The sequence below is a fragment of the Balaenoptera musculus genome, chromosome 4, assembly GCF_009873245.2.
Source record: "Balaenoptera musculus isolate JJ_BM4_2016_0621 chromosome 4, mBalMus1.pri.v3, whole genome shotgun sequence".
Lineage (NCBI taxonomy): Eukaryota > Metazoa > Chordata > Mammalia > Artiodactyla > Balaenopteridae > Balaenoptera > Balaenoptera musculus.
Window position 1 is genome coordinate 48,265,386 of NC_045788.1, and position 24,323 is coordinate 48,289,708.

Consider the following 24,323-nt stretch of genomic DNA (forward strand, 5'->3'; position numbering starts at 1 on the left):
AAATACCTATAATTAGGATTTATAATCAGAATTAGAGGGGTGTTCTTTAATGTAAACTAAACTTGCGACTAGATCAATGAAGATACTAAAAATTTTTTTGATAGTAATACTATTCACCTATAATATTACTATTGAAAAGACAGGTTTAGAAGACAGGCCATTTTGTTGTCAGATTATATAACAATGTGGGGAACTTATGCTATAGCTGTCCCACTTAGAAACCTAAAATAAATAGGATATGGTTAAAAGAAATGAAACATTTTAAAATGTAACAAAGTAAATCCAGGTTATTTCAATATTGATAAAACAAATATTGTTTTGACACCTTAAGGACTAGTAGTCTATTCACAGGAGGGGTTCTCCTAAGCATATTCTTACCACCAGAAGATTGCCACTTCAATATCAGATTATGCTGTATGTGTTATGAATATGCAGTTTTCACGGAGCAAAAGTTAACAGCTAAACAGCAAAGTAGCTCCAAATAATGCCTATTTGATATCACTCCTCTGTAATATCTAGTTTTGACTAATGGTAAACTCTACAAGTTTTTTGGTTTTGTTACAGCAGTTGTTGGCTTGTGCTCTAGGAAATTCAAGAGAACAGAAATACCTTTTGGCACACGACATAGTGCAGAATCGTTTTGACCGCAGAAATTCATTAGCATACCCCATCTTTCCACAGAATTCACACTTGAGCAACTCACTGTCCATTTCTTCTAATGCCTCTAAAAAGAAGAAAACAAAGAAAAAACTTCCAAAAATGTAATCGTGGCAAATTTTCTTTTAGCTTCTACTTTGGTTGGACGCTGCTAGTGTTCAGACCCTCCGGGAAACAGAAGGAACGGTCTTTTAACTTCTCAATCCATAGCCACTTCGGCAAGGCAAAGCCCCACAGGACAACCACTTCCACCAATTCCCTCTTGCTCCTGCATGAAAATATTTTATGGAGTTTTCTCTATATAAATAAGCAATACATTTTTAAAGGTTCATTTTGCTAAGAATCCAACCTACCTAAAATGTGCAAAATAAAACAAAGTCACTACCTTTCAAAAAGCATCATGTAGTATATGAATTTTGATACACTGTGCTATGTACAATATATATAGCAAAGAACACACTTCTAACTGGAGAAAATGAGGATGAATCCAAAAAGAAGGTAAAATTTTGATGTCTGATTTCAGAAGAGCATTTAAAACAGTTAACACTCTCAAAGATCTGCAATGTACAACAGAATATATAAAGATATATTTATCTAATTATAAAACAGTCCCTTTTAGTTTTATCATATTAAAACAAAGTAATTTACATTTACCTTCAAAATCACCATTGGTTTTGTAACTTCTAACCTCTGCTCCTTTTTGTCAGGGTGCTTCTCTGTTAAATGAGAATGTCCTTCCCTCCACCTCTATATCCATAACTTTCAAGTCATACCACAGGACCCAAAGAAACTTCCCACCTAAATCCTCAAGTATTCAGCAGCAGCAGTCACCTGTAAGTAAGCAACTTAATCTTCAGGACCCACAGTTTTCTCATCTGTAAAATGGAGTTTAAAATACCTTTCCCAAAGAATTGCAGTGAAGATTACATGAATGCCCAATAGGTAGCAGGCATAAAAAAGTGACAGTTCCATTTCCTATTTTCCACATAAGAACTAAGAGTACTAAGATCTGTAATAAGTGCTTAAGAAATACTTCAATGAAAACTGTTAAATTCTTAAATCCACCATATTTTGCCATTTTCATGCATCATCATAATTCCTATGCCGAGTCATATAAAATATACAAAAAAAGAACTCCACTAACTAAAGCCTTTAGCTATGAGCTCCATATGTGCTTTTCTATGCTATTCATTTAAGCAAGACTTGTTAAGATGAAGAAAGGGGCTCTGAAATGTAGACACGGATGACATGTACTCAGTACATTCAAGCATCACCTTATCCCAGCGTTACTGGAGAAGCAAACAGCAAAGTGCTAAATTAAGTGAAGGCAGCAAGAACTAAAAAACACACTGTGAAATATTTGAAGTTCCAAGGGACATCCAAATACACTGTCATGACCAATCAAATCATAAACTAGCAAGTGATCATCTCAAGGAAATTCTCAAGACTGTCGTAATAAACAAAACTCATCTATTAAGTAGCAATGAGGAACAAAGAGTCTCCAAGCAAGTAAAGTAAAAACTGCTCCTTCCAATGAAGGCTTTCACACAGTTGTGCCCCTCAACACATCCCTGGGACCTAGTGTCATACTTCCAGGAGTATTGTTTTTACGCTGTCATGCTTGTAACCAGATCTGACCTTGAAAAGCCTGCACTGGAGACAGAACCTCTCATTCGACCACCACTGCCACCAATCCAGCCCCAAAGAGCCCATCTGTCAACTTGTTCCGTTTCGACTATACTGAAAGCTTTATTTCAAAAGTTTGTATTAATTAACATAATAATATGCAACACTTGATAATAGGTTAGAATACCTTATGAAGGAGAAGGAAATGTTTTTGCTGGTGAGAGAGGGGAGATCCCAAACAGGTATGGTCTAAGGGTTAACAACCTGACAAAAATAGAACATCAGTTTTATTTCTCATAAAGAAGAGAGGAATATTAACAGATTCAAAAAAGTCCAGTTCTAATATTTGGTCAAAATTTCAACAAACCTGGTAATGTTACCAAGGCTACTTTTTCACATTTGTAAATAAAAAATTACAGAGCCAAATAAGTTTAAAAAACTATTGCTTTAGCTAATAAAGATGGGATTCTATGGCAGAGACGGCTGGCAATTCCCTCATATCCATTCTTCACTTTTCTCCCACAGTAACAAAATCCTAATTTTTAGCTAGGAATATGGCCACTGAGAATAAAAAGTACAGTTTCTGCCCCATGTGTGGCCAATTTCTGACCAAATTCCAGGTGGTGCCCTTTCTCCCATCTTACAGTTAGAACGTGATCATGAAGATCAGCTACCTTGGAAATGTGAGCAGCATCCTAGGGATGGCAGAGCCGCTGAGAGCTTAGGTGCCCAACACCATGGGGCCCTGCGCTGCTCACCTTTAGACTATGTCAGAGAAAATGAAACTTTTTTATTTCATCAGGTATTATTCTGGGTCTCTAATGGAGTGGCCAAACACATATCCTAACTAATAGAGATCCCCAATTTTTTTGCGCAAGGAGGAGTTACTTTCCAATTTCCCTGAAGACTTGAGATCATGTGACGATCAGCAGCAAAGAGAGGCGAGGAGATAGAAACCATGATCAGTGTGATGATTTACCAGGGAAGACATAAGATATTCTGGTAAATCACATTTTGGTTGGAGATTCTGGTTATAGAACCAGTCCAAATAGAGACATAGTTTATCCTTTAAAAAAAGAATAATCCTTACATTGTTTTTCATACTGAATTAAACTGTATATACTACTACAACCAAAGCCACTAAATAAGTGACCTCACCATTTCACCCTGTAATACTTCCCATAAACACCGAAGTATACAGTAACAGAAACACTTTATAAAATTACCTTGGGAAATTATGAAGTGTTTTAAAATTTGACAAATTTTCAGTAAATATATCTCCACTATGAAATAGATTAATCTTTTTTTTTAACTGAATATAGTTAACATAAAACAGTGTGTAAATTTAAGGTGTAAAATACATTAACTTGATACATTTATATATTATAATATGACTGCCTTTGTAGCAATATTGAGCACTTCTATCACATTATATTTTTATCCTTTCATTTTAGTCACTGGGATAATTAAGTTTAAGTCTCTTAGCAAGGTTGATGACTATAGTACAATATTGTTGTCTATACTCATTATACCATGCATTAGATCTCTACGGCTTATTTATTATTTATTGCGTAGATTAATCATCTTTAATCTCCCTTTTCCTTACTCTGGTATCTTGTCCTTTAAAACCACCCTTTGCCTTGTCTTCCTCTTCCCACCATGACTACAGGTATCAATTACATGCCAAACCTCTACACTGCTCCTACATGTGACCAGCAGAGTTTCCAAAAACACTCTTTCTCGTGTCACCTGCCTAAAAAATCTTCAGTAACCATCCTCTTGACAGCAAGATGACTCCTAACTCCATAGTCGAATATCAAAGTATGCTAGACTCTGACTGCCTTACTACCTACCCACTACTTCTCTAACCCAACTGTCTACTCTTCACTGCCCTCTCCTGAAGTTACCTAGCACTTGCACATCTTTTGTGCATTATTCATGGTATGCTAACCTGAAAGGTTATTCCTGTTATCTTAAATCTATGCTTTACCAGCCAAGACCCAGGTCAAATCCCATCTCTACAGAAAACTCACCAAACTGGCAATAATCTCATCCAGTTTTAACATGCCAAGTTCTTACTGTCTATAATAATTCATTTAATACCTACCATATGTTGCTCCTTAGTTATCTTTCTGTTGTGGAGATTGCTACTTCCTACTAGATCAAAAGCTCCTCTAGGTTCTAGCATAGTCCAGCATATGTTTTAATTGTATTATATTATAAACCATGAGCATCACAAAATATGCTGTGAAGCTTCCTAAGCAGTTTTCTATTTTTCTCCAATATGTGCACACAAGAGAGCACATTACATATGCTTATTAGCCTAGAAAACTTTTGTTTATACACTTCTTATTCTTATAGATACAGACAAGAAAAAAAAAAAAAACCTGCACATTCATCTTTACTACTCTTTATCTCAAATGAAAAATTTTCTCAGATAAATAGTATGCATAACTAAAAGCAAGTATTTAGGAATTAAATGAAATTAAATTCATAACAACAAAAGGCAAAATGTAGACACTGTTTGGATCCTGATTTGAACAAAATAACTATAAAAGAACATTTATACAATTTAAGCAATTATACAATTGAGGAAATCTGAATATGGACCAGGTACTAGATGACACCAAAGAGTTATTAATGTTGTTTTGTGTGACACAGCATTAAAATGTACACTTTTTATAGATGCACACTGAAGCATGTACTAGCAAAATACAATAAGAACCATGATCTTTTTTTAAACAGAGGAATAAAAGGGAGAAAAGGGAAAGGAAAAAGCAACAGAGAAGGAGAGAAGGGGGGAATGTAGGGAGAAAAATCAAAAAGGGATGGATGAAGCTGGTGTGGCAAAAATAATGTTTAAAACTGGGTAATGTTGCATCTGGGTGAGTTGGGATTCATTATACAGTTCTCTCTAATTGTATGTATGTTTGAAAATTTCATGTTTAACATTCTTTTAAATTAAAAAAAAATCAAATTGAACTCAATGTAAGTTAGTAGTAAAAAAATTTTATACTACTATCATACTCCTTGCTATTCAAATAAGAAGTAAAACAGTGATAAATACATTGCAACAGTTCATAAATTACCACAATGACAGAGGTGCCTTCCTCTTAAGAATTAGGAAAACTGCGAGCCAAGTCAGTATCTGTTTTGCTTACCAGCATGCTATTTTACTTAATTTTAGCAAAGTACAGGGCACATAATATATGCTAAATAAATATTTACAAAATGAATAAAATGAATAAATTAATTTTAGATGACATATATTAATATATTAAATATATTAATATATGAGGATAATTACTTAGACACAGATGTTAATTAATTCACTATTATAGAGCTCTGACTATGTTAAATGCTATTTAATTAAACTGAACGGTACCAAACTGCAGAGCCATGATCAGAATCAATAAAAGTAAAATATATCATTTTGCATTTATTTGTGTTTGTTTTCCTAAAGTCACTTAGCATTACCACTTAGACTTTTATGGAATATTCACTATTAGAATAAGGTCTATAAAAAAAATTCTTTGATACTGAGATTTAGTGATATTTTCCTCCATGAACAAATTTAATCGCCTTTTGATTGAAGACTACGTCCTTAACACAACTGTAATACCCACCTGATATCAAACATCTGAATACATAAAGTCTAAAACCAAACAACCCAGAAGCTCTAAATTTTTAAGCAAAATAGTCATTTACTTAAGTCTGCTTAAGAAAGAGAATTGGTTGTTTTGATCCTAGAATTCTGAATTAGTTTCATATATAATGGAACTTTTCCCAACTACACTCCTTCAAATGTCAAACTGATAGTATACAAATTAACCCCAATCTTGCTATTTTAATTATATGACCATTAAGAGTCTGATTAGCTTTCCCACTATTTTAGTCAAATAATGCATTATATGAGAAAAAAAGTAAATACTTCCAAGTGAAAATCTGTGTGGAATAAATACCCATGTCTTGTTTCAAACAATAAAAGTCAAAGTTAAAGGGTATCTTAAAGAAAAATCCACAAACCTTCAGCAATCATGTCTTCCATCTCTGTGTCAGATGAATTATCTGCATGCTTTGCATTATTCTGTAGCTCTGGCTGAACACACACAGAATTTATCACCTGATTATCCAAAATAGGCCTTTTTTTCACAGGCTGTTCAATCAGCAGAGATGAACGACTCACCTTTAAAAGACAGACAGAACAAAATAAAATAATCTTTTAAAAGATTTTCAGAAACAACTTAGTTTAAAAATCTCTTGAAACGAATGGTACCTGTGATAATTTACTTGTACGACTGATCAGATCCATTCATTAAGGGCTTTATTCCTTGAGAAAAGGTTAAGCAAACTGAACATAAATGCTTTATACTGCAGTTCATGAGCAGTATGGATGCTTCAAAGTCTCAGTCAAATGGAACCAAGGGTCCTAGTTTAGGCAGGTAGGCTAAAAAGTTTTTTAAAAAATCAGCAATAAATTTTGATGAGCCAGTACCTTCTATATATTTTTTTCCTGCAATAACCTTTAAGATTTATTTTTCATGCACAAAGCTGTTTATTTGTAGGATTATCTCCTCAGGATAGATCATTATCATATGCATTTTAAAGATAAGGGAAGTGGACTTCCCTAGAGGCACAGTGGTTAAGAATCCGCCTGCCAATGCAGGGGACATGGGTTCAAGCCCTGGTCCAGGAAGATCCCACATGCCGCAGAGCAACTAAGCCCACGTACCACAACTACAGAGCCTGCGCTCTAGAGCCCGCAAGCCACAACTACTGAGCCCATGTGCCACAACTACTGAAGCCTGTGCACCGAGAGCCTGGGCTCCGCAACAAGAGAAGCCACCGCAATAAGAAGCCCACGCACCACAAAGAAGAGTAGCCCCTGCTCGCCGCAAACAGAGAAAGCCCGCACGCAGCAATGAACATCCAACGCAACCAAAAATCAATAAATAAATACATACATACATTAAAAAAAATAAAGATAAGGGAACTAACATTCAAAGTATGCAGGTGGAGGAGGAGACCTTCAAGATCGCGGAGGAGTAAGATGTGGAGATCACCTTCCTCCCCACAAATACATCAGAAATACATCTACATGTGGAACAACTCCTACAGAACACCTACTGAACGCTGGCAGAAGACCTCAGATTTCCCAAAAGGCAAGAAACTCCCCACGTACCTGGGTAGGGCAAAAGAAAAAAGGAAAAGCAAAGACAAAAGAAGAGGGACAGGACCTGCACCTCCCGGAGGGAGCTGTGAAGGAGGAAAAGTCTCCACACACTAACACAGAAATAGGGGCAAAGGGCAAAGCGGAGAGATTCCCGCATAGAGGACTGCTGCCGACCAGCACTCACCAGCCCAAGAGGCTTGTCTGCTCACCCACCGAGGTGGGTAGGGGCTGGGAGCTGAGGCTCGGGCTTCGGAGGTCAGATCCCAGGGAGAGAACTGGGGTTGGCTGCGTGAACACAGCCTGAAGGGAGTTAGTGCACCACAGCTAGCCGGGAGGGAGTCCGGGGAAAACTCTAGACGTGCCTAAGAGGCAAGAGACCATTGTTTCGGGGTGCATGAGGAGAGGGGATTCAGAGCACCATCTAAACGAGCTCCAGAGATGGGCGCGAGCCGCAGCTATAAGGACGGGCACCAGAGACGGGCATGACACACTAAGCCTGCTGCTGCCGCCACCAAGAAGCCTGTGTGCGAGCACAGGTCACTATTCACACCTCCCCTCCCGGGAGCCTGCGCAGCCTGCCACTGCCAGGGTCCCGTGATCCAGGGACAACTTCCCCGAGAGAACACACGGTGCGCCTCAGGTTGGTGCAACGTCACGCCGGCCTCTGCTGCCCGCAGGCTCGCCCCACATTCCGTACCCCTCCCTCCCCCGGGCCTGAGTCAGCCAGAGCCCCCAGATCAGCTGCTCCTTTAACCCCGTCCTGTCTGAGCGGGAACAGATGCCCTCAGGTAACCTACACGCAGAGGCGGGGACAAATCCAAAGCTGAACCCCAGGAGGTATGCGAACAAAGAAGAGAAAGGGAAATTTCTCCCAGCAGCCTCAGGAGCAGCGGATAAAATCTCCACAATCAACTTGATGTACCTGCATCTGTGGAATACCTGAATAGACAACGAATCATTCCAAAATTGAGGCGGTGGACTTTGGGAGCAACTGTAGACTTGGGGTTTGCTTTCTGCATCTAATTTGTTCCTGGTTTTATGTTTATCTTAGTTTAGTATTCAGAGTTTATTATCATTGGTACATTTGTTTATTGATTTGGCTGCTCGCTTCCTTTTATTTTGAATACATATAGATATATGTATTTTTTTCCTTCTTCTCTTTTTGGGAGTGTGTATGTGTATGCTTCTTTGTGTGATTTTGTCTGTATAGCTTTGCTTTTAACATTTGTCCTAGAGCTCTGTCTGTCCGTTATTTGCTTTCTTTTTTTTCTTTAGTATAGTTTTTAGTGCTTGTTATCATTGGTGGATTTGTTTTTTGGTTTCGTTGCTCTCTTCTTTCTTTCTATTACTTTTTAATATTTTTTATTTTTAATAATTTTTAAAATTTTTTATCTTAATAACTTTATTTTATTTTATTTATTCTTTCTTTCTTTATTTTTTTCTCCCTTTTCTCCTGAGCCATGCGGCTGACAGGGTCTTGGTGCTCTGGCTGGGGGTCAGGCCTGTGCCTCTGAGGTGGGAGAGTTGAGTTCAGGACATTGGTCCACCAGAGACCTCCCGGCTCCACGTAATATCACACAGTGAAAGCTCTCCCAGAGATCTCCAACTCAACGCTAAGATGCAGCTCAACTCAACAACCAGCAAGCTACAGTGCTGGACGCCCTATGCCAAACAACTACCAAGACAGGAACACAACCCTACCCATTAGCAGAGAGGCTGCCTAAAATCATAATAAGGTCACAGACACCCCAAAACACATCACTGGATGCAGTCCTGCTGACCAGAAAGACGATATCCAGCCTCATCCACCAGAACACAGGCACCAGTCCTCTCCATCAGGAAGCCTACACAACCCACTAAACCAACCATAGCCACTGAGGGCAGACACCAAAAAACGGGAACTATGAACACGGAGCCTGTGAAAAGGAGACCCCAAACACAGTAAGTTAAGCAAAATGAGAAGACAGAGAAACACACAGCAGATGAAGGAGCAAGGTAAAAACCCAACAGACCAAAAAAATGAAGAGGAAATAGGCAGTCTACCTGAAAAAGAATTCAGAGTAATGATAGTAAAGATGATCCAAAATCTTGGAAATAGAATGGAGACAATACAAGAAACGTTTAAAAAGGACCCAGAAGAACTAAAGAGCAAACAAACAATGATGAACAACACAATAAATGAAATTAAAAATTCTCTAGAAGGAATCAATGGCAGAATAACTGAGGCAGAAGAACGGATAACTGACCTGGAAGATAAAACAGCGGAAATAACTATTGCAGAACAGAATAAAGAAAAAAGAATGAAAAGAATTGAGGACAGTCTTAGAGACCTCTGGGACAACATTAAATGCATCAACATTCGAATTATAGGGGGACCCAGAAGAAGAAGAGAAAAAGAAAGGGACTGAGAAAATATTTTATGAGATTATAGTTGAAAACTTCCCTAATAAGGGAAAGGAAATAGTCAATCAAGTCCAGGAAGTGCAGAGAGTCCCATACAGGATAAATCCAAGGAGAAACACACCAAGACACATATTAATCAAACTATCAAAAATTAAATACAAAGAAAAAATATTAAAAGCAGCAAGGGAAAAACAACAAATAACATACAAGGGAATCCCCATAAGGTTAACAGCTGATCTTTCAGCAGAAACACTGACAGCCAGAAGGGAGTGGCAGGAGATATTTAAAGCGATGAAAGGGAAAAACCTACAACCAAGATTACTCTATCCAGCAAGGATCTCATTCAGATTCGACGGAGAAATTAAAACCTTTACAGACAAGCAAAAGCTAAGAGAATTCAGCAGGAAACACAAGACAAGGAAAAGACCTACAATAACAAACCCAAAACAATTAAGAAAATGGTCATAGGAACATACATATCGGTAACTGCCTTAAATGTAAATGGATTAAATGCTCCAACCAAAAGACACAGACTGGCTGAATGGATACAAAAACAAGACCCATATATATGCTGTCTACAAGAGAGCCACATCAGACCTAGGGACACATACAGACTGAAAGTGAGGGGATGGAAAAAGATACTCCATGCAAATGGAAATCAAAAGAAAGCTGGAGTAGCAATTCTCGTATCAGATAAAACAGACGTTAAAATAAAGACTATTACAAGAGACAAAGAAGGACACTATATAATGATCAAGGGATCAATCCAAGAAGAAGATATAACAATTGTAAATATTTATGAACCCAACATAGGAGCACCTCAATACAGAAGGCAAATGCTAACAGCCATAAAAGGGGAAATCAACAGTAACACAATCATAGTAGGGGACTTTAACATTCCACTTTCACCAATGGACAGATCATCCAAAATGAAAATGAATGTAAGGAAACACAAGCTTTAAATGATACATTAAACAAGATGGACTTAATTGATATTTATAGGACATTCCATCCAAAAACAACAGAATACACTTTCTTCTCAAGTGCTCATGGAACATTCTCCAGGATAGATCATATCCTGGGCCACAAACCAAGCCTTGGTAAATTTAAGAAAATTGAAATCATACCAAGTATCCTTTCTGACCACAACGCTATGAGACTCGATGTCAATTACAGGAAAAAATCTGTAAAAAATACAAACACATGGAGGCTAAACCATACACTACTAAATAACCAAGAGATCATTGAAGAAATCAAAGTGAAAATCAAAAAATACCTAGAAACAAATGACAATGAAAACACAACAACCCAAAACCTATGGGATGCAGCAAAAGCAGTTCTAAGAGGGAAGTTTATAGCAATACAATCCTACCTCAAGAAACAAGAAAAATCTCAAATAAACAATCTAACCTTAAACCTAAAGGAACTAGAGAAAGAAGAACAAACAAAACCCAAAGTTAACAGAAGGAAAGGGGGCTTCCCTGGTGGTGCAGTGGTTGAGAATCTGCCTGCCAATGCAGGGGACACGGGTTTGAGCCCTGGTCTGGGAAGATCCCACATGCTGCGGAGCAACTGGGCCCATGAGCCACAATTACTGAGCCTGCACATCTGGAGCCTGTGCTCCGCAACAAGAGAGGCCGCGATAGTGAGAGGCCCGCACACCGCGATGAAGAGTGGCCCCCACTTGCCACAACTAGAGAAAGCCCTCACAGAGAAACGAAGACCCAACACAGCCATAAATTAAATTAAAAAAAAAAAAATGAAGGAAAAAAATCATGAAGATCAGATCAGAAATAAATGAAAAAGAAATGAAGGAAACAATAGCAAAGATCAATAAAACTAAAAGCTGGTTCTTGAGAAGATAAACGAAATTGATAAACCATTAGCCAGACTCATCAAGAAAAAAAGGAATAAGACTCAAATCAATATAATTGAAATGAAATGAAAAAGGAGAAGTAACAAATGATACTGCAGAAATACAAAGGATCATGAGAGATTACTACAAACTATATGCCAAGAACATGGACAACCTGCAAGAAATGGACAAATTCTTAAAAAGCACAACCTTCTGAGACTGAACCAGGAAGAAATAGAAAATATAAACAGACCTATCACAAGCACTGAAATTGAGACTGTGATTAAAAATCTTCCAACAAACAAAACCCCAGGACCAGATAGCTTCACAGGCGAATTCTAACAAACATTTAGGGAAGAGCTAACACCTATCCTTCTCAAACTCTTCCAATATATAGCAGAGGGAGGAACACTCCCAAACTCATTCTATGAGGCCACCATCACCCTGATACCAAAACCAGACAAAGATGTCACAAAGAAAGAAAACTACAGGACAATATCACTGATGAACAGAGATGCAAAAATCCTCAACAAAATACTAGCAAACAGAATCCAACAGCACATTAAAAGGATCATACACCATGATCAAGTGGGGTTTATCCCAGGAATGCAAAGATTCTTCAATATACGCAAATCAATCAATGTGATAAACCATATTAACAAATTGAAGGAGAAAAACCATATGATCATCTCAATAGATGCAGAAAAAGCTTTCTACAAAATTCAACACCTGTTTATGATAAAAGCCATCCAGAAAGTAGGCATAGAGGGAACTTACCTCAACATAATAAAGGCCATATATGACAAACCCACAGCCAACATTGTCCTCAATGGGGAAAAACTGAAACCATTTCCTCTACGATCAGGAACAAGACAAGGTTGTCCACTCAAACCACTATTATTCAACATAGTTTTGGAAGTGTTAGCCAAAGGAATCAGAGAAGAAAAAGAAATAAAAGGAATCCAAATCGGAAAAGAAGTAAAGCTGTCACTGTTTGCAGATGACATGATACTATACATAGAGAATCGAAAAGATGCTACCAGAAAACTACTAGAGCTAATCAATGAATTTGGTAAAGTAGCAGGATACAAAATTAATGCACAGAAATCGCTTGCATTCCTATACACTAATGATGAAAAATCTGAAAGAGAAATTAAGGAAACACTCTCATTTACCATTGCAAGAAAAAGAATAAAATACCCAGGAATAAACCCACCTAAGGAGACAAAAGACCTGTATGCAGAAAACTATAAGACACTGATGAAAGAAATTAAAGATGATACAAACAGATAGAGAGATATACCATGTTCTTGGATGGGAAGAATCAACAATGTGAAAATGACTATACTACCCAAAGCAATCTATAGATTCAATGCAATCCCTATCAAAGTACCAATGGCATTTTTCCCAGAACTAGAACAAAAAATTTCACAATTGGTATGGAAACACAAAAGACCCCGAATAGCCAAAGCAATCTTGAGAAACAAAAACGGAGCTGGAGGAATCAGGCACCTGGACTTCAGACTATACTACAAAGCTACAGTAATCAAGACAGTATGGTACTGGCACAAAAACAGAAATATAGATCAATGGAACAGGATAGAAAGCCCAGAGATAAACCCACACACATATGGTCACCTTATTTTTGATAAAGGAGACAAGAATATACAATGGAGAAAAGACAGCCTCTTCAATAAGTGGTGCTGGGAAAACTGGACAGCTACATGTAAAAGAATGAAATTAGAACACTCCCTAACAGCATACAGAAAAATAAACTCAAAATGGATTAAAGACCTAAATGTAAGGTCAGACACTATAAAACTCTTAGAGGAAAACATAGGCAGAACACTCTATGACATAAAGTACAGAAAGATCGTTTTTGACCCACCTCCTAGAGAAATGGAAATAAAAACAAAAATAAACAAATGGGACCTAATGAAACTTCAAAGCTTTTGCACAACAAAGGAAACCATAAACAAGACGAAAGACAACCCTCAGAATGGGAGAAAATATGTGCAAATGAAGCAACTGACAAAGGATTAATCTCCAAAATTTACAAGCAGCTCATGCAGCTCAATATCAAAAAAACAAACAACCCAATCCAAAAATGGGCAGAAGACCTAAATAGACATTTCTCCAAAGAAGATATACAGATTGCCAACAAACACATGAAAGAATGCTCAACATCATTAATCATTAGAGAAATGCAAATCAAAACTACAATGAGGTATCACCTCACACCAGTCAGAATGGCCATCATCAAAAAATCTACAAACGATAAATGCTGGAGAGGGTGTGGAGAAAAGGGAACTCTCCTGCACTGTTGGTGGGAATGTAAATTGATACAGCCACTATGGAGAACAGTATGGAGGTTCCTTAAAAAACTAAATATAGAACTACCATACGACCCAGCAATCCCACTACTGGGCGTATACCCCGAGAAAACCATAATTCAAAGAGTCATGTACCACCATGTTCACTGCAGCTGTATTTACAATAGCCAGGACATGGAAGCAACCTAAGTGTCCATTGACAGATGAATGGATAAAGATGATGTGGCACATATATACAATGGAATATTACTCAGCCATAAAAAGAAACGAAATTGAGTTATTTGTAGGGAGGTGGATGGACCTAGAGTCTGTCATACAGAGTGAAGTAAGTCAGAAAGAGAAAAATAACGTATGCTAACACATATATATGGAATCTAAAAAAAAAAAAAAATGGTTCTGAAGAACCTAGGGGCAGGATAGGAATAAAGATGCGGATGTAGAGAACGGACTTGAGGACACGGAGAGGGCGAAAGGTAAGCTGGGATGAAGTGAGAGAGTGGCATGGACTTATATACACTACAAAATGTAAAACAGATAGCCAGTGGGAAGCAGCCACATAGCACAGGGAGATCAGCTTGGTGCTCTGTGACCACCTAGAGGGGTGGGATAGGGAGGGTGGGAGCAGGGAGGAGATACGGGGATATATGTATATGTATAGCTGATTCACTTTGTTATAAAGCAGAAACTAACACACCATCGTAAAGCAATTATACTCCAATAAAGATGTTAAAAAAATAAAATAAAACAAAGGAATGCCTATCCAAAAAAAAAAAAAAAAAAAAAACAAAGTATGCAGGTGATTTCTTTACAAAAGCAGAATCAGGAACTCAAGTCTCCTGACTCCTAGTTCAGCAACCTATTATAATCAAAAAAAGAAAAAATGGAAAACTCACTGCTGAAAAAACTGTAATATTCAGTGCTGCTAAGAGTATACACTTCTGGTATATGAATAAATTTAAATAATCTTCCAGAAAATAATTTGGCAATATATATCAAGAGTCTTATGAATACATACATTGAATACATATGTAATGTGATCCAATACCTATACTTCTAGGAATTTATGCTAAAGAAATTATTTAAAATGTGGATTTCAAATGTGGATAATTTACATACAAAGATATTCCTTTCAGGGCTATCTGAACAGCAAAAAAATGGAAACCTGAATGTCCAACAACACAGTTGTCCCTCAGTACTTGCAGGGGATTGGTTCTAAGACTCCAGAGGATACAAATTCTGCAGATGCTCAAGTCCCTTATGTAAAATGGAGTATTATTTGCATATAACCTATGCACATTCTCCCATGTACTTTTTTTTTTTTTTGGCCACACCACATGGCATACGGGATCTTAGTTCCCCAACCAGGGATCGAACCCAATGCATTGGGAGCACGGAGTCTTAACCACTGGACCGCCAGGGAAGTCCCATCCCATATACTTTAAATCATCTCTAGATTACTTATAATATTGAATACAATGTAAATGCGAAGTAAATAGTTGCCCGTGCATGGCAAATTCAAGTTTTGCTTTTTGGAACTTTGTAGATTTTTTTTTTTTTTTATTCTTGATCTATGATTGGGTTGACTCCCTGATGTGAAACCTGTGGATATGGGGGGGGCCAACTGTAATGGAAGGATTACATAAATTACAGTTGTCCAGGAAGTGAAATATTATGTAATCTTTCAAAATGTTTCCTAAGTACTATTAATCAAACGAGAAAATAAATGCTCAAGATATACTAAGTGAAAGAAGCTGAACTGTATACATAATAATAACCTTGATCATATGAAAAAATATATATATTAAAATATACTCTGTGGTATTACTGAGGATTATTTGTTCTCTACATTTTCCAAATTTTCCATTAAAAAAATAATACATATTGCTTTTGTAATTTGAAAAAAGAAGTTGTAACTGTCACTAGTAATAATTGATAATCATAGCTATGGCCATTAAGTGCCAGGCACTACACAGAACAATTTATGTACATTTAGTCCTCACAATAACCCTAAGAGCAAAGTATCATCTCCATTTGCTGGATGAACAAATGAATTTCAAAAAGGCTGAATGAGGGACTTCCCTGGTGGCACAGTGGCTAAGAATCCGCCTGCCAGTGCAGGGGACACGGGTTCGAGCCCTGGTCCGGGAAGATCCCACATGCCGCGGAGCAACTGAGCCCGTGCGCCACAACTACTGAGCCTGCGCTCTAGAGCTCGCGAGCCACAACTATTGAGCCCACGTGCCGCAACTACTGAAGCCCACGCGCCTAGAGCCCGTGCTCCGCAACAAGAGAAGCCACTGCAATGAGAAGCCCACACATCGCAACGAAGAGTAGCCCCCACTCGCCGCAACTAGAGAAAGCCCACATGCAGCAACAAACACCCAATGCAGCCAAAAATAACAATAAATAAATAAATTAAAAAAAAAAAAAAAGGCTGAATGACTTGACAAAGGTTACACAGTCTATATGTGGCAGAGCCAGGATCCAATCACTGAGGAATAGGGAGAAAAAAACCCGTTCCTCCACTCGCTATATATCAGAGATTCTTATATCCAAGCTTAATATACACACAGTAAACTGAAAGCAAAGGCAACTGATTAGACAGTCAACTATCACAGTGCAATCACAATGCACTACCTGTGAATCTGAAAAATCAGATAGTTCAAAGTCCTTCAAAACACATAATTTTGTTTTCCTGTCTTTGATTTGGGCTTTGATTTTGGCCACTTGTCTTGGTATATTTTCTAAGGGAAAATGTTCATCTCTAGATATTAGTATGTAATGTAGCTAGTGTAGCTGTAATGTACAGCTAGTCTCAAATCACAATACTTTTAGTGACAGATATAGCACCTCAATTTTGAGGTGAACATTTTGAAGCATTTTTGAAATCTGATTGAAGGCTGAGATTTAAGAATAATGAAAAAATCTATTTGCTAATTTTAAAGCATCAACTGGGTAACATCAGAAGTATTAGATCACTGGGAAGTTATTATTTTCTGTATTCAAGTTAAAGTTCACAAAGTATCACATTATACAAGAAACACCATTAAAAAGAAACTAGTGCACCTTAGGTATCATTTCAATCCCCTTAAAAAAAAAATAGAAAGTTTATTTCATTGGAGTAAACATATAATTGCCTTCTCTAAAAATTATAAAACTGATATCCTTATATCCTGAAATTTTTCTTCTTAGTTTATACATTTAAATAGCTAGCATAAAATCCTAGAAGTATATCTGGTAATATATAAAGGATATATATAAAGAAATTCTAGATAAAAGATTAACAACTTTTGAGATAAAATTACAAGCTTTTTATTAGATAACAACAGATTATACATTTTAAGATAATGCTACATGAATAATTGTAAAAATACAAATTTGCTTGCTACTTACAGGAAATGGCTCCAATCCCTCCTGAATCACAAAGCCTTCAATAACATGGGTCAAGATCTGTGGCTTAACAATAGCCTGTGGAGGTTTGTTTTCTACACTGGGTATGCTACTAGGCATAGATGTACTATTACTCCTTGTGGTAGCAGCTGGAAGTAAGAGTGGAGGTGGAGGAACAGACACATGTGAAGGATCTGATGGAGATTTAATTACTGAAGCACTGACTGATGCCACAACAGGTAATTCTACTTGCTCTGTGGAACAAAAAAAAAAAAAGTCATTTTTTTAATCTTTAGCATTCTGCCCAGGCAAATATGAAAGAAAATTCAAGAATAAATATTAGTAACAATAATAGTTAATATCTGGTGCTTTAAAAAGACATTCTAAGACCTTTATATTTATTATCTCATTTAATCTCCACAATAACCTTATGAGATACATACTACTATTCCCACTTACAGACGAAGGGGGTGACTTGCTCAAAGTTGTCATTCCAACTTTGGTTACAAAGAACTGTCCCATAAGACATGAAAATGTTTTAGAATGTCAATTTAAGAATAATTACTAAAAAAATTTTTTTAAATTTTAAGCTATACAGATATTAAATTCCCTATGTTTCTGTTTATATATTCCAAATGATATGGGGGGGGGGAAGTACTCTGAAACACACTTAAGAAAAAAAGAATCATGAAATCCACAGAATAAGTAGAAATTTTGATGAATTATACAGGGCATTATTTCAAGCTAATCCACATCCACGCACAAATGTTCTTTGTTGTTGCTGTTATCTTTAACAACTCTTCATTGACACTGTACATGTCAATTTGGGGGAACACTGTATACCAGGCAACTGCAAAATGTTGGGCTGGATCACTGGTGATTCCTCCCCTTCAAACTCTGAGGACCACAGTAAGACAGACCCACAGCCTACAATGGAGCCTTTACCTCCCCATTCGGTAGCAATAAACCTTTACTAAGCTGTACCAAAGTGGAGAGACGGAACCAGCTGACAGCTAGGAATACCAGTGAGTACAAGATGTCTGAGAAAAATAACAAAAAAAGAACGTGTGGTAAAGATAATACTACTACTTACTGAGCACTTTTGTGCCACGTACTGTATAAATGTCTTACATGTTATAACACATTTAGTCCTCAAAACTAGCCTATGGGTAGGTACTGTTATTATCTCCATTTTATAGATGTGGAAACCAAAACACAGAAAGATAAAGCAACTTGCCTAGAGGTGCACAGCTAATAAGCAGTGGAGCTGGGATACTAACCCAGGCAGTCAGGTTCTGGGTTCCGGAGACAATGCTTTTTTCATTGCTACGGTAACTCCTCTCCACCATCAGTATGAAAAGGATTGATATCACTATCAAAAATGCTCAAAATACAGCCCAATTAGGTAGAGAAGAAAGAAAAGAAATCCCTATCGAATAAAAATTTCAGCTAACAAAATAGTGTGGTGATAATCAGTATAGTGTCAGAAATGGAAAAGCTAACAGTTCAGACATAGTAACTGTGACATAATTAATAACACTATGTAGCTTATCACAGCAAGATTACAGCCATAAATTAACCTAGTTCCACCAAATAATCCACCAGGATAAACTGTACTGGAAAACCTATTTAAAGTCACACAATCCCTCATTACAAACTACAAAAGAAGTCAGCAGAGGACTTCCCTGGTGGCGCAGTGGTTAAGAATCTGCCTGCCAATTCAGGGGACACGGGTTCGATCCCTGGTCCGGGAAGATCCCACATGCCGCAGAGCATGTGCGTCACAACTACTGAGCCTGTCAGCCACAACTACTGAGACTGCGTTCCACAACTACTGAAGCCTGCCCGCCTAGAGCCCATGCTCCGCAACAAGAGAAGCCACTGCAATGAGAAGCCCGTGCACAGCACAAAGAGTAGTCCCCGCTCGCTGCAACTAGAGAAAGCGCGTGCAGCAACGAAGACCCAACGCAGCCCAAAAAAAAAAAAAAAAAAGAAAAAGTCAGCAGGAAATACTGGTTTGCTGATTTCCAGGAACAAATACACAATTGTACACATGCATTACCAGACTGAAGAACTCCATAAAAATCCTACCCCACATACCCAATTTTCACATATACTCCTAGAGGAAAAGGATAAAAGATATAATTCTGAACAGGGACTAAAAAGCAATTTTTCTGTTGGAAGGAAAATATAAATCTATGGAGAACTGAAAAATAAGATAAATTTTAATATCCCGTATAGATTTATAAATACTTTGTTACTTTAGAAATATAAAGCTGCATTAAGTATATTGTGGTTTATTCAGAAAATACTGCTTAGTATATGTTCTAACTAATTTTTGGATCATACATACAAATAGATCTAAATTTTGTTGAAAACAAAGTTGTAAGTTACTGACCTCTTAAAAAAGTTAATAGCTATGACTTGCCAGTTTATAATCAGCTGTTAAAATCAAAAACACAAGAAACATTGACATATCATAGCAGAACAAAAACACAATTATTGGGGACTTCCCTGGTGGCGCAGTGGTTAAGAATCCGCCTGCCAATGCAGGGGACATGGGTTCGATCCGATCTGGGAAGATCCCACATGCCGCCGAGCAACTAAGCCCGTGTGCCACAACTACTGAGCCTGCACTCTAGAGCCCGTGAGCCACAACTACTGAGCCCATGTGCCACAATTACTGAAGACCACGTGCCTAGAGCCCGTGCTCCACAACAAGAGAAGACACCGCAATGAGAAGCCCGCGCACCGCAACAAAGAGCAGCCCCCGCTCGCCACAGCTAGAGAAAGCCCACGCACAGCAACGAAGACCCAATGCAGCCAAAATTTAATTAATTAGGTTAAAAAAAAAACCAAAAAAAACACAATTACTACACTCTCTAGATTTAAGACAACTGTGAGAGAGAAACCCCAAGTTTCTTTGCCACAAGAAACTTCTTCTTTGTGGCAGTAAGACTTTGCCACAGGTTACTCTGCCTATTCAGTCTCATTTTCTGAGCAAGATATATGAGCTTTTTCTACTCTTTTTTATGGATGCTTTTTTAAGAATTCTCATAGATTTATGAAGACTAAATCCTCGGTGGAAACAAGTCCCTCTATTTTTATAGGTTAGTTTATTACATGATTTGATGAGCAACCTGTGCTTGTTTTCCCCCCTCATATACTACAGAAACTAGTTAAGTATGAAGTAAATTAAAGGAAGATTCAAAAATCTACATTGTACTTAGACAATTTAGCCAGAGGGATGGATACACCTGCCAGGATCTCAGACTACATTCCTGAGGAAATAATGTGAAAATATTCTTGAGTTTCAATATTTCAAAAATGTTTAAATTTTCTTGAGTATCATTAGTAATGCTTATTAGGTAATTAAATCACAGTCACAATGCAAGGTTAGTATCCAATTAAACACATATTTCTGCCTTTAAATCAAAACTCCAAGAAATCTGGAGCAACATAAATCCATTTTCAGTGTACACAAACTACAAAGATTTAATACTACAGTTAGATTTTCTTAAATCTATCTTTTGAGGTATTATTTTGAATAAGCAAAGACAATAATATTGAACTTGTCTTAAATATTTTATAGAATTTTACTGACTAAATGTTTTCTATTTTTCAGGAGGGGGAAGAAGTTGGAGGAAAATTGTTTTTCCCTCTCCATGCTTTCCAGAGATTCACATTGGTAGTAAGGGATAAAAGCTAGAAAGAAGAGAAGGGATAGAAATGTGGCATGCTGAAGAAAAGAGAGGACAAGGGCTGCTTTGGTAGCAAAGTCAGTGCCCCATTACAATCTGTTTCCATGCCTGTTATAGTGGTTCTTCTTAACTGAAAGTGATCATGAAAGCCATGAGATATTCAATAGAACAAAATACTTACAACAAAGCCTGAACCAAGATTAGTATTATCTGGATAAGCGGTCAGTAAACTTTCTATAAAGGACATATGGTCTCTGCAATGACTCATCTTTGCTGCAGTAATGCAAAAGTAGCCATAGATAATATCTGAACAAATGAACGTGGCTGTGTTGCACAGAACTTTATTCATGGACAATGAAATTTGAATTTCACATAATCTTCACATGACATGAAACATTACTCTTCTTTTGATTTTTTTTTCAAACATTTAAAAATTTTAAAACCGTACTTAGCTCATGGGCCATATAAAAACATGCAGCAGGAAGGATCTGAAGCATGAGCTATCATTTGCCAGCCCCTGATCTAAATAAAATACTAAAAAAAAAAAAACCCTAACACGGAATATATCTTTTTTAGGACTTAGACACCGGGCTATAGATTATAATGTTTTAGTAAAATACCTAGGATTCACAGTCACTTTGATATTATGAGGAGGAGTATAGAGAAGATTTACTTGAACTCGTAAGTAGTTCTGAAGTAGTGAATAAGAATTTGAATGCTTAAGCTCAAGAATTTTTTAATACACGTCCTTAGTAAGAATTAGTGAGGCTTAATTTAAGTACTGTCTGGGAAAGAACACTTTTAAAAGCATTTACTCAGTCTGGATCACAAGCAATTATGACGAATGTCAGATATGACTTCAAATGCTTTGTGATTTTTGGAAAGTATAATTGAAATCTTCTGATAGAACTTTGATTTATTCTAGTTTTTAAGCTAGAAATAGCTTGACACATAAATCTGAATGGTCACATGAAACACGTCTGTACAAACTACTAAAAATTCAAAGGCTGAAATACGTTTTTGATTTGGGTAGTTCCTCAACAACTGTTCTAATTATTCCTCATCAAAAAACAAAAGATCTTGGGACTTCCCTGGTGGCGCAGTGGTTAAGAATCCGCCTGCCAATTCAGGGGACACGGGTTCGAGCCCTGGTCCAGGAAGATCCCACGTGCCGCGGAGCAACTAGGCCCGTGAGCCACAATTACTGAGCCTGTGCTGTAAGAGCCCACGAGCCACAACTACTGAGCCTGCGTGCCACAACTACTGAAGCTTGCGTGCCTAGAGCCCGTGCTCTGCAACAAGAGAAGCCACCGCGATGAGAAGCCCACGCACCGCAAAGAGTAGCCCCCGCTCGTCGCAACTAGAGGAAGCCCGCGCACCGCAATGAAGACCCAATGCGGCCATAAATTAATTAATTTTTTTTAAAAAAGTCTTGAATTCTAATCTATGTTTTGCTGCAATTAATTACACAGAAAATTAGTTTAATACCACCTCTAGTGAAAAAAAACTTTTTCCGTTACTAACATTTCTCTAATAGAAAATTTCCCCAAATCCAGGCATTTCCTCACCTAACAAAGGATGCTCAGAAGTCAAATCTTCTCCTCTCCCCACAGTTATAGCTGCTGGAGACAACGTGGGTGGTGGTGGAGTTCTATCCATTCGGACACATTCTTCTGACTCCTCTGGCATTTCTTCTTCACATACATCTTCTACTTGATAAACCTGCAACGACAAACCACGCTGCCTAAAAATGTTTCTAAAATACATTTCCTAAGGTGTTCTTAATTTAATTAACAAAATAAATTCCGAGTGTTTTAAAAATTAAAAGGCAAAATGACTATTTGACAGATTGAAAGGAAAACTTTAAAATCATTCAAATGAAGTTTTTCATAATCCTTGATGATTCATAATACTTGATGATATTTCACTGAAAGCAAGTTGTGGATCAGTACCTAGGCTATAAATCACTAAGGTTTCCCAAAGGTGATAGTCAAGTCAGTACACATTTTTAATTTTGTTAATTTTTTTAAATGTTTTGATTTTACACACTCAAACAACTATTTGGGGAATTTACTATAGTTTCTGTTAACTTCCATTGTCATAAATCAAAATAGATACTAATATTTTTCACAAGCATGTTAAGTAAATCTCCAAAATGACACATATTATATAAGGAAATGCACTGTTTAAAGGACTACATCCCAGGTTCTTCTTTATTATATTTATGTGAATTAAGGATTAAATTTTGAAAAGCTATGTCTGAGTACCCACAAAAAAGGTATGTGATTACATGTTTAATCTTCTGATCTACTCAAGAATCTAATGAATTTTTATAAGCTAGTATCAGTTAAACAGAAAACATCTGTCCTTGAAATAACACACACACACCCCCCATCTTAAGCCATTTCACATATTACTTTTAGTTCTTTAATATTGTTCCATACTTATAGAAGAAAGTTGTTACATCTTTAACTATCCAATGGTAAAGATAATACTTAAGAAGAAAACATGGACTCAAAAGTACTCTGAGAAAGAACTTAAAAAAGTCTAACCTATTATTGATTTTTTATTAAACTTAAGGCTGAATTTTCAAAGTCCACTTGTAGAGACTGACACAGGTATTTTAATTTGTCATCGTTTTTTATTTAACCATTATTTTTGAAAGATGACAGGTCACTAAAAACAAAGCCACAAAGCAATTTACCGCCCTTCTTAATAAAAAGCTTATTACTTACATTTATAAAAGTTGTGAGTTTTTAAGATAACTTACCCAAACTGATTAATATTTCTAATAAGTATCAAAACAAAGAATGTTTCTTCAACATTCACAAAAGCTTTTAAACGATCTAATATTGCATATATTTTTAATCAAACTATTGAAAAAGTTTGATTTGAAATTAAATATAAAAACAATCAATATTTCTGAAACCAGCATAAACAATGTGTGATAAAAAGGACTATGATGTTTTACCTACAAAGGCATATCTAACAACAGCAATAGAATTTAAAAACCAAAACAAACAAAAAAGACCCTTAATTTTTCCAAGACTCTATTAAGAATAAAATAGCTTTCCTTTTTTTTAAATTAAAAAATTCCTTTGTTACTGATAATTTTATATCAAATATAATATCCAGAGCTGTGATTTGAATCAGCTACTAAGTAGGCAACATTTTTAAAAGTTATT

General features: G+C 36.9%; 1 protein-coding gene across 7 annotated transcripts in view; it reads right to left on the reverse strand.

Moving 5' to 3' along the window:
- The window catches only part of PHC3 (polyhomeotic homolog 3), a 77,066-nt gene that overhangs the window by 9,765 nt on the left and 42,978 nt on the right, over positions 1 to 24,323 (reverse strand). For all 7 annotated transcript variants that reach the window (XR_005019742.1, XM_036851246.1, XM_036851249.1 and 4 more), the window contains 4 exons: positions 22,707 to 22,860; positions 17,441 to 17,691; positions 6,310 to 6,469; positions 610 to 724 (listed from right to left, as the gene is read on the reverse strand). Coding sequence is in view for 6 of the 7 variants with exons in the window: in XM_036851246.1 (XP_036707141.1) it covers positions 610 to 724; positions 6,310 to 6,469; positions 17,441 to 17,691; positions 22,707 to 22,860 (680 nt within the window). In the remaining variant the exon portion in view is untranslated. The remainder of the gene's footprint in view (positions 1 to 609; positions 725 to 6,309; positions 6,470 to 17,440; positions 17,692 to 22,706; positions 22,861 to 24,323) is intronic.